General features: G+C 37.0%; 1 protein-coding gene across 5 annotated transcripts in view; it reads right to left on the reverse strand.

The window, feature by feature from the left end:
* Positions 1-13,828, reverse strand: part of GRM1 (glutamate metabotropic receptor 1) — a 342,810-nt gene that overhangs the window by 88,434 nt on the left and 240,548 nt on the right. For all 5 annotated transcript variants that reach the window (XR_895664.2, XR_895663.1, XM_011356108.1 and 2 more), the window contains one exon: positions 12,240-12,475. Coding sequence is in view for 3 of the 5 variants with exons in the window: in XM_011356108.1 (XP_011354410.1) it covers positions 12,240-12,475 (236 nt within the window). In the remaining 2 variants the exon portion in view is untranslated. The remainder of the gene's footprint in view (positions 1-12,239; positions 12,476-13,828) is intronic.

Consider the following 13,828-nt stretch of genomic DNA (forward strand, 5'->3'; position numbering starts at 1 on the left):
CAAATAAAGGTTTAAGTAAGTTAAAAACTCCAAAAACTTAAACTATATACTATATGCACATAAGGCATGCTATCATGAATAAATGGCTATGTGCTAATTTTGATTTAGTAGTTTGATGGATTATATCATTGCTCACAAATATTAGATGTCTATCCCTTGGGATGCATTATATTTCCTTTCTCCATTGATATCAGGCTGGACCAAAAGACTGACTTTGTTCAATGAAAAGTTAGTAAAGTAACACATATAAATTTTAGCAGAAGCTTTAAATCTAGATCACATTGGTCATGCTGTTCCTTTGCCATAGTTATCAATGTTCCAGATAAAAGTTGTTCTAACAGACTGGCTCTCAGAGTGCAGAAGACATAGAGTCTGTTAATGCATAATGGACAGGTAGCCTGAACGAGAAATAATTATTTCTTGTTATAAGACATTAAGTTAGGGGTCTTTTCTTATAACTGCATATCTTAGCCTATTCTGACCAAAATGGAAATCTACCTAAAAGTAGGGGGATGTTACAACAACAAAAACAATAAACCACAAATTGCGAAACTTGTAGAAACAGGCAGCAGCAGATAGCAAGGAAACCGAGACCAGGGCCTAAAATGATATAAATTCATTATTATGCAGTGGCAAAACATTCAGAAACATTGTCACCTGTATAATTTGGAAGGCAGATATTTTATCAAATGAGTTGGCAAGGAGGCAAGAAAATTAAATGTGCAGAGATGAAATCTATTCTCATTTCCAACCGTTCAAAGATAAAACTGAGAAGGTCTTTATGCTACAAAGGACAAATGAAAACTCTGCTTAATGGCAAGGACCAAATCAAAATTCATATTCTGGTAATAGAATCTCTGAAAGAATTACTTTGCCACCCATAAATCTTTCAGATGAAGACAATTGCTGAAAAAGAAGAGAGCAGGACTACAGCTTTTCATTAGAAGTCTCTTACAGTCAAGGGTCCTAAAATTAAGTCTGGAATGTGAAGCTTCTCTAAATAAGAATTTTAGGCATGGCTATTGGCACTTGTGATAAATAAGCTAGTTAACAAGGAAGCTATGCTTTTCTAAAAAAGTTTTACTAGGGAAAAAAAAAAAAAAGCTACCAGCCTAGACTACTGAAGAGTTAAAGTGGTTCCTGTGCTCCAAACTTTATGGCCTGGAAGCAGAATGAGAAAGTTGCTCAGCCCCCAAAGAAGACTATCTTTGATGCCCCATCAGAAGAAACCAAGTAGAATGATAGGAATGGAGGAATCCTCCTGAGGTTGGATGCAAGGGCCGTGGAGAACAGCAGCCTGGGAGCTTCTCCCAGAGGATATGTCAGAGCCCACTTAGGGGACATTTCCCAATACCAGGAAAGGGCACTTGCAATATCTTCCCAAAGGCACTTCAGAATTTCTATGGACCGATCATTGCCGTGTGTCTCTTAAGTCTTTATCTTTTCCAAAGGATAATTTTTGCAATCCTTTCATTGTGCTCCCATTACACATTGGGTGCACAGGGGACAGCTAACTTCTCACTTTCACATGTGAAACTACGGCAGAAGAGGAGGCATGTTCAGCATGATTAAGCATCACACAATCTACCAACTCTGACCCTGATGATTAGATGGGCTTCTTATGGTGTCTTCTTGGGAGAGTGGAAGAATGTATTTTCATGAAGAAATGACATGTATCTAAATAATTTCAATCAGAAAGAAAAAGCGTGGTAGCCTCTATTGTTGTTCACGAAATATTTGCTTCCTTTCCTGGCAGAGGATGACACCACACTCAATGGCATCAGGCCAGGCCTATGTTACTTTCTTTTGCCAACAAAATATTATCAGAAGTAATGAGTGTCACATCCTGGTGTAAACTCTAAGAGTCGGCACTTGATTTGCCACACTCTCTTTTTCCTCTGTAATCATGGACAGTGTTCCAGAGAGGGGCTTCACTGTCAGCCTGGTTCTGGAATGAGATGACCCGGAGAAGAGGCACAGAAAACAGTGGAAGTACTGTTTTCTTAAGCCAGAACTAAGTCTGTAGTTCGACAGTACTAGAATCTTGTGGTCATCAGTTCCTGTAGCATAACCTACTCTATCCTAACTGATTCATATTCTTATTTCCATTTGTATTTCTTGATTTCTATTTTACACTTGAGGAAATTTTAAAAAATATGGAGTGCTAAAACGAGGCACTCCAAAAAATCTTGAAGGGAAGTTTACTTTGCCCAAAAAGTAACTCTGGATCTTCTCGCACTTACTAAGAGCCAGCCTTGTTGTCAGACCTCAGAACTAAAGATTATCTAAACTGAACATCCAAATGCGATGTGGAATGCAGAAAAAAAAAAACACAACATACAGGCACAAGGGCATTAGACTCAAATACACTTGGTTAAATTGAAAGTCTTTGGCAGTGTTTGTGCTGTTCTTGACTATAGCTTTAGAAGATGACCATGAAGGAAAAAAAGAAAGAAAGAAAGAAAGAATTTTATATTGCTCAGCAAGCCCTGAAATAATTTAAAATTTGAAACCTGGGATTTGAAGTTGAGCTAGTGCAGCTGTACTATTTTTCCTGGGTGCAAGGACAAAATACCAGGTGAGTAGGGCTGAGTGTGGGCAGCACCTGACAAGGTCAGGATCTCACTATTTATGCCTCTCCAGGCCTTTGCAGAATCAAATGATCTGTATCTTTTCTTAGAGACCACCTCAGATTCACTCAGTAATTTACATATGGATGCAATGAAATACTATTGAAAGAGTACAAACTATGATTCACCAGGACGCCCAGGTTCTAGTTCTAATGTATAGCCAGGCTCTCGAGAACATCTGGTGTCTTTGCTGTGTCTATGGAGAAAGATAGAAAGTAATTTACACGGAATGAATTGAGAAATGAGGGACAAAGAGATGAAGGACAAAGGACATTTATCTAATTGTGGCTTTACAGGAAATTAATTTATCCAGAAAATTAATCGTTTCTCTGTGGTAAGAGCATAGAGTTTATGATGTTCTCAATTTGAGGGTGTAGAAGAACAACCTTAGCAATGGAGAACCAGAAAATGGGGATTGGAAAAAGGAGGCTCTCCATGCATTCAGACACTATTCTGGTCAGGCAGTGGCACACGTCCTCAACTGCCTAGATGTTTTACTTTTCACAGAAATACAATAAAATTGGTTTTTAAAATCTGTTCCTAAAGAGTTACGTGCTGTTCTTTTGGTCACTGTTAACAGAGGCAGGATTGCTGCAAAAGAAAGAGCTAAAGAAGTCGCCAGTAGAAATGAGTTAGAGAATTGAATCCCTTGCTCTGTCTAGACATCTACTGTGGTAGGTAGAATAATGGGCCATCAAAGATGCCCTGTTTTTAAGCCTGGAACCTGTGGATAAGTTCAGTTACATAACAAAAAGGACTTTGCATGTGTGATTAATCTTCGCTTGAGATGGTAAAATTATCCTTGGCTTCTGGATGGGCCTGTTTAATCATGAGTCCTTGAAAATGAAGAACTTTCCTCGTTTGTGGTCAGAGAGAGAATGTGACGATGAAAAAAGGGCCTGAGTCATGCAACAATGCTGGCTTTGAATAAGGAGAAAAGGAACCAAAACCAAGAAATGGGGGTGGGCTTCTAAGTGTTAGGAAATAGATTCTCTTCCAGAACCTTCATAAACATAATATGGCTCTGCTAACACTTTGATTTTAGCCCAATGAGACCATTGTCAGAGTTCCAGCCTACAGAACTATACATTAACATTAATAAATGTCTGCTGATTTAAGCCACTCCCTTTGTGATAATTTGTGGTGGCAGCAACAGAAATTTATTATATCTAGTAATTACCAAATCTGGACAGAGAGTAACTTAGTGTTTGGCCATGATTTATTGGTTTTGGAATGCCAATGTTTCAAATGCAAAACAGTCAACCAATAAACAAATAAAACAAACAGAAGAAATTGATTCAGCATTAGATATTACTAAATTCTCATTACCTACCACAGCTGCCACAGCCAGAGCCAAAACCTTGGAAAGATCTCAACTTGGACAGTAATAGATGGTTCCAAATTTTGAAAATCAAAAGAGAAAAAGAGAGCTAAAGAATGCATAAAATTTAAGTATGAATTTCTTTCTGTCCTTAATATGAATATTTGGCCCCATCTCAGAGATTCTGATTCAAGTAGTGAGGGATCCAGATAGATACAGAGGAATACTTTTTTTAAAAGCTTTCTTGATGATTTTAATAAGCCATGTTTGAGATTTAACGCCCTAAAAACACGATTCTTATTGATATCATTCTAGGGTTTGGGCTATTAATTTATCCAAATGGATTGGATAATAGTGTTTGGTTGATTGAAGCATTAGATGGAAGTCTATCTGATGCAAGTGCCTATGGATCTCATTTATTGACATTTCTAACAAATTTAAAATACTTGTCCTCATGTAGTACCTATGGATGCCCAGCAAACTTCTATAAGGATTTGGGACTTTATGTTGTTTACCAGCCAGTGACGCTCCAGAGAGAGTTTAAATAGTGGCATAGGCCCAGGCGATTACGATAGCATATTCAACACTACCTCACACAGCTATTTGGTGTGAGGTTAGGCAAACAACTCCTGGATATAAAGTATAAGGCCCTAAGTACACTACCATGGTCTAGAGACACAGGAACTATATTGTAAGTGTAACTGGTGCCCCAGTCATCAGAGCACAAATGTATATTACAAGTTGGGGTATGAGGTTGGTTTTCAGGAAAAACAGCCACTAGAGAATTTACTGCTAAGAAACAAACTCAAAAAGTTGTTCAGAGACCTGGCAACCTCGATTTCATAGTATCAAATAAAAAATCATGTTTAAAAACTATTATAACCCAAGACTTGGTTCATAAATGGATATAAATGATCCCATTCTCTTTAACTGTCACCTCCAAACAGCAGAAACAAGGGAATGATGGAACATGATCTTCAAGTAGTTCAGAAGTCTCACTGCTTCTTGAACTCTAACAAGCCATTTATCTTTTCAGTGTTTGATTCTTTTGTGATGATGATTTCCCAATCATTTATCTCCACAGTAAATAAGACCAAGGGGTAAATAAAAAAGAGAAATTAAACATACACCTGCCATAAAATCCAGCCATTCCATTCCCAGGACTAGACTCAAAAGAAATGAAAGCATATTTCTACACAAAAACTTGCACATGGATATTCACAGCAGCTTCGTTTGTAATAACCAAAAATTGGAAACAACTCAAATGCCTATCACCAGGTGAATGGATAAACAAATTGTGGTATATCCATATAATAGAACACTACTTAGCAATTAAAAGGAATAAACATTGATATATACAATACAATGTTGAATCTCAAAATAATTATGCTGAGTAAAAGAAGGCAGAGGGAAAAAACAGTGTACAGTTTCACTGATATTAAAGTGTAGAAATTGCAAATTAACTATAGTGACAGAAAACCAATAAATGGATGCCTGTAGATGGGGATGGGAAGAAGTGGGGAGTGTAGGAGGGAGTTTTCAGTGTGACAGAGGAATCTGGAGAGTGATATGCTCATTATCTTGATTGTAATGATGGCTTTATGGGCATATATACACCAAAATTTATCAAATTGTGCATTTTAAATGTGTACAGTTTACTATATGGCAATTCTATCTCAATAAAACTATGAAAAATAAAATAAAAAGTACAAATGGGCCAGACTCCAAGTATATTTGGTCATACCCATCATAAAAGAACTGTAACTTTTTATGATGGCTGAAATTATTATTTTACTTCATATGAGCTTCCCCAGCAGCAAATGTGTACAAGACATGAAATGCAAAACTATAGTCCTGGTGAGAAGTGAAAATTAATAAACAAAACCACCATTTAAAATGGAGTTGGAAGGCTTAAGGAGAAAACTCTCACACACATGTCATTCAATGGCACACTACTGACCCCAACATGAAGAGATGGTACCTTGCATCTTCAACAAGAATTGATACTTCAAGACCTCAGCAGAGGGAGGAAAAGATTCCTCTTTGCCCAGTAACTGTTCAGCCAATGGGAGACTGCCACATAACTCAGCCAATGAAAAGTCACTATACTGCAAAAATTCCAGGAAAGGGAATGGCAGTAGGTGAAACCTCTTGAGGCCTAGACTTGGAACTAATAAGCTTTAATGTCAATCCAGATTCAAGAGGTGGAGAACAAAACTCTACCTTTTAATGGGAGGAGCTTGAAAGTCATATTTCGAAGAGCATGGATACAGGGAGGGGTAGAAAACTGTGAAGTCTTCCACAAATTCTAATTAATAGTACTAACTTCTTGGTTGAAGGCAAATAATATTCTCCAGGACTGCATATTGGCATTTGGGCCAAACTTCCAAAGGCAAAGGGAAGTGATACCTAAGACCTAATAGGCTGAAATAAATTGGAACATATCAGTTTATAGAAAGACAATTTGGATCAATTGATAATGGAGCAATCTTACTTAACCTTACATAATAATTCTAAATGGAAAGTCCATAAAGTTTGAAACCTAATAATGAATCAAACATATTATAAAAATTAGTACCAATCTAAACACTGTAAATGATAGTCTCTAAGCTACTGGGGCAAGAGTACTCATGCTTCGAAGCCTTGAAATTTTGTCTTATCAGACTAGTTGATTTTATCTTACAAGGCCTGAGCTTTTGACAAACACTGCAAATACTATTCAAATTCTTTTATTATGTCTTGAATAATAATGAAATACTTATATATACTAGATTTAAAAAGCATTGTGCCCATCTGTTCCCAATTGGTACAAAAAATAAGGGAAGAAAGTAAAATTATGGCTGTAAATTCACTGGATTGTGAAAAAGGCTGGTGAAAATAGAGTAAACCTAGTAAGCTCATATAGATAATAGATAAGACTTTTAGCCACAGAAAACCTTAATACCGTCACATTGTAAGATAATGATGTTTTCAAGAGACCCAAAATCAGGAGTCCATAGCGAGGGAACAACCCAAAAATAGTAACAAAAACAACTGTGAAAACTCTCTGTACTATGTTCAGTGTTTTCCTACAAGAAGGAAATTGGAAGCAACCTAAATGTCCAGCAAAAGTGTAAGAATAGATAAGTAAATATAATATTTTCATTGAGTAGAACATTATGGAACTATTAAAATAGTGTTACAAGGGCCACGCAGGAACATCAAAAAAGTAGTGTAATCCTAAGTGAAAATAAGATGCAGAATATATGTACACTATGATCGTAACTATGAAAACATAATGAAAAAAGTGCAGAATTGCAGAATTTCATGCAGTGCTGGTAAGAGTTGCCTTTCGGAACTCTTTATTTTTAAAAGCGTCAGAAATGTTTATATCTTTTGACCGAGTTATTCATCTTCTGGAAATATATCTTAAGAAAATTATCTGAAATGCAAAAAAAAAAAAAAGATTTAGGAAGAAGGATTGTTATTACATCACAGTAGCTTTATTTTTGATTTGTGAAGAACTGAAAATAGCCTAAATGTGTAGGAAGAACGAATACTGTTAAATAAATAATAGCTTATCTGTTTGCACAATGTTATGCAGCTTTTCTAAGAATGAAAGAATTTAATGACAAAGAGAAATTTATAAATTTAAAAGAAAAAGGCAATATTTATTTTTAAAAGCAATAAATAAAATACTAACTACATGAGTTAAAACTATATAAAGAAAGATAAAAATACACCAAAAATTTAACAGTGTATTTAGTAGAAGTATATTAAAAAATTAACAGTGATTATCAGTGGTTACATAAGGGCACCTTCAAAATGCTCTGCATCTTTATTATGTTTTTCTATATTTCCAGTTTGCATATGACAAAGCATAGTAAGTATGCATTGCTTTAATAATCAGAAAAAATATAAAAGCCTACAAAGAAAAAAACAATAAAAGAAATTATCTATAATGGCATTGTATAGCGGTGATTGATTAAGGGTCGTGGACTTGTTTTTTCTAAATTTCACATCTTGAACTATAGTTATGTTAAATTTATAATTTCAAAAATTATCAATTTCAATGAGATGACTCATGTCATGCCTTATTTACTCTCTGGTAAGGCGTGACACTAATAATAACACTTTATAGGTATGTAAGGATTTACAGGTTGCAAAGTATTTTATTTGTATCATTTCATTCGACTCTCACAACACCTGTGTAAAGTAGTAATCATCATGTTCCAATTGCAGAAATTGAACCTCAGAGGTTAAGTGAGGTCCGCCCAGTCATGTGGCAGATCCCCAGTGAACCAGTGTGGGACTCAGCGGTCATGATTTCGAAGGCAATACTCTCTCAGTTCATGGAATATTTCTAGCAATTCTCATCAAGAATGATAAAAAACTCTGCCATTGCAAACATAACACAAATGCTGCAAGCAACTAAGACATTTGCTGAAAGAGAGTGACTTTGATTTGCTTTATACCTACTCTTTCCACTGTCCTTGCAATGATTAATGTTTTAGAAGTTAGGCTTTGATGTTCCAGTTAGTGCTTTTCCAACATATCTCCAATCCCTTGATATTCTCAACTAATTAAGCAGTGATGTAGACTTTGCATGAAATACTTTTTAATTAGCCACAGTGATTCCCAAATTATTCAGCCTGGGTTCAGGACCCTTAATATTCAAACTCACAATCTAGTGCACATGAACTCTCTATTTAAATAGTGACATCTGAGATTAAGCTCAATAAAGTTTCTATGGAAACTAACTGCCATGTGAAAATTTTCCAAAACACCTATAGACCCAATTAGAAGAGATAAAATGAGTGACAGAAACAGTAGCTATCAATAGTACAGAAAGATTAATTCTACTTCCTCACACTAATTTTCATAAATTTGTCTGCATATTCTTTTGAAGGCTACAAGTTATTTATATTCAAGAATCTCAACTAGATAAGAACAATACATAAAGTGAAAGTTTATATTGTTCTTCAATAACATTGAAGCCAATTTCACAAAAATACATTGATTAACATCAAAGAGCAAGGTAAGCTTACATGAATGTATACACACATAGATAGCATGGACAAATATTGCTAAAGGTAAAATGTTGGGATTTTTGCAGCAGAAAAGATCAATACGTTTTATGAATTAGTTCTAAATAAATTTTAAAAAGTTAAATAAGCCTTCTGCCTTCCTTAGAACTAAGAACAAAGAAAAATATTTGCTGAACTTGACTCCAGAATGATATACAAGCATAAACATGTTTATTAAGAGTTGTAATCACATAAGAAGCTCTTAAAATAGCTTTGGGAGTCAAGCATAATATAACGATTCATAAATTTGCAAATTGTTATTTCCTGCTGTGAACATCAACCAAGTTTACTTTAACCTTGACATTTGCATGTAACTGTGACATGCAACATTATTATACGTGGCCACAGGGTTCTTACTTTTGTTTGAGAACTCGGGTCACAAAATATTTTCCTGGCAATTCTGACATAAAGACATTCAAGTCTGTTTCGCAGAATTATAAATTTTTCTAATGAACCACAATGACAGAGCAACATAAATAGTGGCATCACTAATTGGCATCTCAAACTTGACTTGTCCAAAATCTAGCTTTGATTCTTCCCCTACTGTCTTCATCTCAGTAAATGGTGATACCATCTTTCCAGTTGCTCAGACCAGAGTCATTCTTGACAATTCTGTCAGCAAATCCCCTCGTATTCAAAATATAATCAGAATCCAATCACCTCCCTCCATCTGGGCTGGACCACCTTGGCCCCACCCACCACACTCTCGTCTGCACTATTACAGTGGCCTTCCCACTTCTCTGCTTCCTTCTGCCTTTCCCCTTCTGTCAAAGCTTAAAATCTGTATCAAGCGTGATGCTATTCAGAAAAAGTAAGGCAATCATATCTCCATGTGCTCGAACTTCCCAGTGGTTTAGACCTCACTCAGAACAAAGCTAGAGTCCTCACAAAGACCAGTTAAGTCCTGCCCGATCAGCACCCCTGTGTGCCTCTCTGATTTACCCACTACATACTCGCTGCCCCAGCCAGGCTGGACTCCTCGCTGTTCTTTCACTAAGCCAGGCAGGCTGGCACCTCTCTTTATTCGCTATTCCCTCTGCTGGGAACACCCTCCCCCAGTGTTTGCATGGATCACTCTCTCATAGCACCCCCCGTACCCCACGCCCCATACCTCAAATCAGGTATCACCTTCTCAGTGAGGTTTTCTCTGGCCATTCTCTTTTAAACTGCAATTCCTCTATCCCATTATTTTTTATCTCCATTCTTTACTTTCTCTGATGCTCTTAGGACTAATTATTTGCTTAATATATTTTGCTTAATTTATTTTTTGTTTACTATTTCCCTGCACTGGAATGTAAGGTTATTGATAACAGTTCTTTTTCTCCTGTGTTTTCTGCCATATTTCCATCTCTTAGAATAAAGCCTCACACATAGTAGATGCTCAATAAATTTTGTTGAATGTTGAGTGAATAAAATATATTTTACTTACAAAGTAATAGCCCTTACCTTTTATTGTAAAAACAGTAAAACTCATGGACTCCCTACATTAAAAGGATATAATAAATTCACTGAATATTTCACTACTAAGAAACGACCGAGAGCCCAGAGATCCACGTTGTACAGGGTTCTATGAGGGTTGTGAGAGTTCTCTATCTTCAAGGATCTTATAGTTGAAGGAAAAAAAAAAAACTCATTAGGAAATAACTAGAGAACAATAAAAAAGATCACTAAATGCTAAGTCCAAAAGCGGTCATGGTATTTAGGAGGTGCATATTCTAACCCCACTGCAGCCATTAACTATAGGTACGCAAAGAAACTGCTGCCCCTCTACCCTCAATGTCTTTATTTCACAAATGAGGCAAAATCGCTAGGTGCTGTATTGCTTCATTAGAGTTTTTAATTTCTTTTGGTCTATTACTTGAGAGAAAGGAGAAGTCAGTAGGATTCACCTGTGACAGAGATGGGTACCTATTTGGCACCTCTCTTCCCATCTTTGTGACTCTTAGCCTCCCAAGAAGCCGTACTGAGGAAGTTCTAAAACTCTTGATTGCTTGAAAATAGATCCACACCAGGCAATTTCTCTGTGAACTTTACTGAACCTTACCAAGTCAGATATATATCACTGCACTCAAATATATTGGTATATAAATAATCTTCTAACGTCAAAGCGTGAATATTATTAAAACTAGAAATCTTTTTACCTTATAAAAATTCACTCTCTGGTTATTATTTATCTATATCATATATATGATGTGTTTTGATTTGCCTGAAGAGACAGCAAATTTCTCTAGGTCAAGAATCTTGGATTATGTACTTCTCTGTCCTTTTGCTGTTGTTGTTGTTATATTGGTGTTTTTTACAAGTGTTATATGAATAAGTGGATCCTAGACTTTTCTAAATAATATCTGCTCAGCCTAGTTACAGGAAATATATGTCATACAACTGTGCTATAATATAAACTTGGTCATGGATAGAGTCCTTCATGCCTGTCTGCCGTGCTGTTATCAACGCAGTGCAGACAACTAGTTTTGAATGGTACCATGATAGACCGAAGATGATCTATCTTGGCAGCATGAACGATACTGAGAAATGACTGAGTACAGCAATGTCTCTAGGCAGCAATGATAATACTCATAAAAGTCAGCAGTAAGTCTGAGTTATAGTAGTTTCCAGGGTAGGGCGGGGATGGAGAGGACATCCTGTGGAGTTCACCAAGTCCCTGAAAGACCTGCAACAATGTGCCAGTCAGCAATGCATGGGAAGCATCTGATCCACTGGGAACTGGCATTCCTATTTACAGATGAGAGGATGGAGTTTCTTGCCACCTGTGCCCGCTATACAACCATGTTGGTGGTTGGTGATGTGGCCCTGGGTGACATTAACTCATCTTCTCCTGACTTGCATACTGAAGCAAGTCATAAAGAAGAAAAAAGGATCAATCCAGTCCTGCTTAGTTAGGTCTGTGGCTACATCTCTTAAGCATGCCTGCAATAAAATCTCTTCCCTCTGGCTTAAATACTAGATACCTGAATTCTTGGTTCACTTTTCTTTTACTGATTTTTTCTCTTCTTAACACTTGCTCCATCAGAGACCAAAGTAGTGTTTCCAGAACAAAGAAACATGGCTCCCTGAGGCAATACACACTCCCTCCTCATTCCAGCTATATTTTAAATACAATGGCAATTTAGCCTTTGCATCTCCAGCCTTGGCATCCTCTACTCTCATTCAACAAGTTGCAATGAGGCTGAATCTCTGAGTTGTAATTTTGTGAACACAAGTTACCTGTGCAGATTCTTTTAAAGTTGGGATTTTCCAGAAGGTGTCCTGGTAGGCGGCACTGGAACCGATGTTGCCAGAACTCAGGGAACCAGGGATTCCTTGTATTAGTTTCCAGCCTTAGTTTCAGGAAATAATCATCAAATGACCTGACCTCTGGAGACTGCAGCTTTATTGTGATTCCCCCGTTGGCTTCCACCTCATAACCTTCAATGACTTCATCTCTGTCTGCCCATCCATCACTAAAAATAAAATAAAGGGTCGGGGTGGGGAGAGAGAAAGACAAACATCTCACAAATAGAGCTCAGAGTTAGGCATGAATAAAGCAATTCAGCAAGGCTAACATCTATTTCAAGCCAGCATTGCTAGCTACCCATCAATGATTTTTTTTTGAGGGGGTGGAGAGTAGAAAGTCGTGAAATCATAATATCCCATTTGTTTTTCACAGTAGCGAGAGTGATGAATGAAGATGATGATACCAACTATTACAGGAACTAATGGGTACGGAGCATTTACTAGTCATCAGATCCTGTGCTACTCACTTTTACTGAGTCAGAAGATGTTCTGGGATCTAGGTGGAGCCAGGATATGGATCCAGGCAGTCTGGCTCTCAAGCCCAATGCTCTTTACAACTAGACCACAAAACCCATCAGTTTCCATCCAAACCAGAAGAAAATAAGACTCAGGCACTCAGGGCCTTCCTTCACAATTAGAGCTCTGCAAGGTTTCAAGGTTGCAATCAAGACTATTATATAAGCTGCATCACATGGGGTAGAACATTGATTTAGCTCAGAAACATGACAATCACAGATTTTGCTCCTGGACATTGTTCAAATTTACATTGCTTAGAAGTGACCAGATGCCCCCCACTCCAATGCTATTTCAAAATAACACCATTAAAAGAAAACAATCTCACTCTCCAAAATAAAATAATCCTCCTGCTCACTAAACGGGAATTCACTGATATTTTATTCAGTGGGTTTGAATTTTTTAAATTTGATCATCTTCTAGCACATTCACATCTGCCATGAGTGATGTAGCTCCCATTTAAATGAGGCGTACACGTGCATCAGGCTAAGCTTCATGTGAGTAGCTGTGATCCCTTCCTGAGAGGGTATCAAAGAAAAATTGCACCAGACAGAGTTAAATGGCAAAGAAGACTTTATTCAAGACTATGCCAAGAGACCAGACACTATAATCAATCTGCTGAAACAAAAGGTAGGAAAGTTTTTAAATGCTGGGGTATGCTAGTCAGAAAATGCTAGGGGATATTGAGGGGAGCTTGGTCAATGTGATGAAGCCATTTGTGTTCGATAATTGTCACTTATCTAAGTTAGACCCCCGCCTTCCCACAGAAACTGGGGGATAGGGGTTTGCTATGACTCTTGATGATTACATTTCATAGGGATGGCTCCCAGGTCCCCGAGAAAGAAATTTCTTTATTATAAAACTAGCAAAAGGCTGAGAGAAAATTTATGTCTCATAGGGACAGAGAAAGAATTTACAAAGGCATGTTTTCAAAAGTAAATGTTATAAGAAAAGAGCATTTTTTAGAATGCCATTCATTCTTTCCTTCCTTCCTTCCTTCCTTCCTT

Source organism: Pteropus vampyrus, unplaced genomic scaffold (genome assembly GCF_000151845.1).
Source record: "Pteropus vampyrus isolate Shadow unplaced genomic scaffold, Pvam_2.0 Scaffold24, whole genome shotgun sequence".
Classification (NCBI taxonomy): Eukaryota; Metazoa; Chordata; class Mammalia; order Chiroptera; family Pteropodidae; genus Pteropus; species Pteropus vampyrus.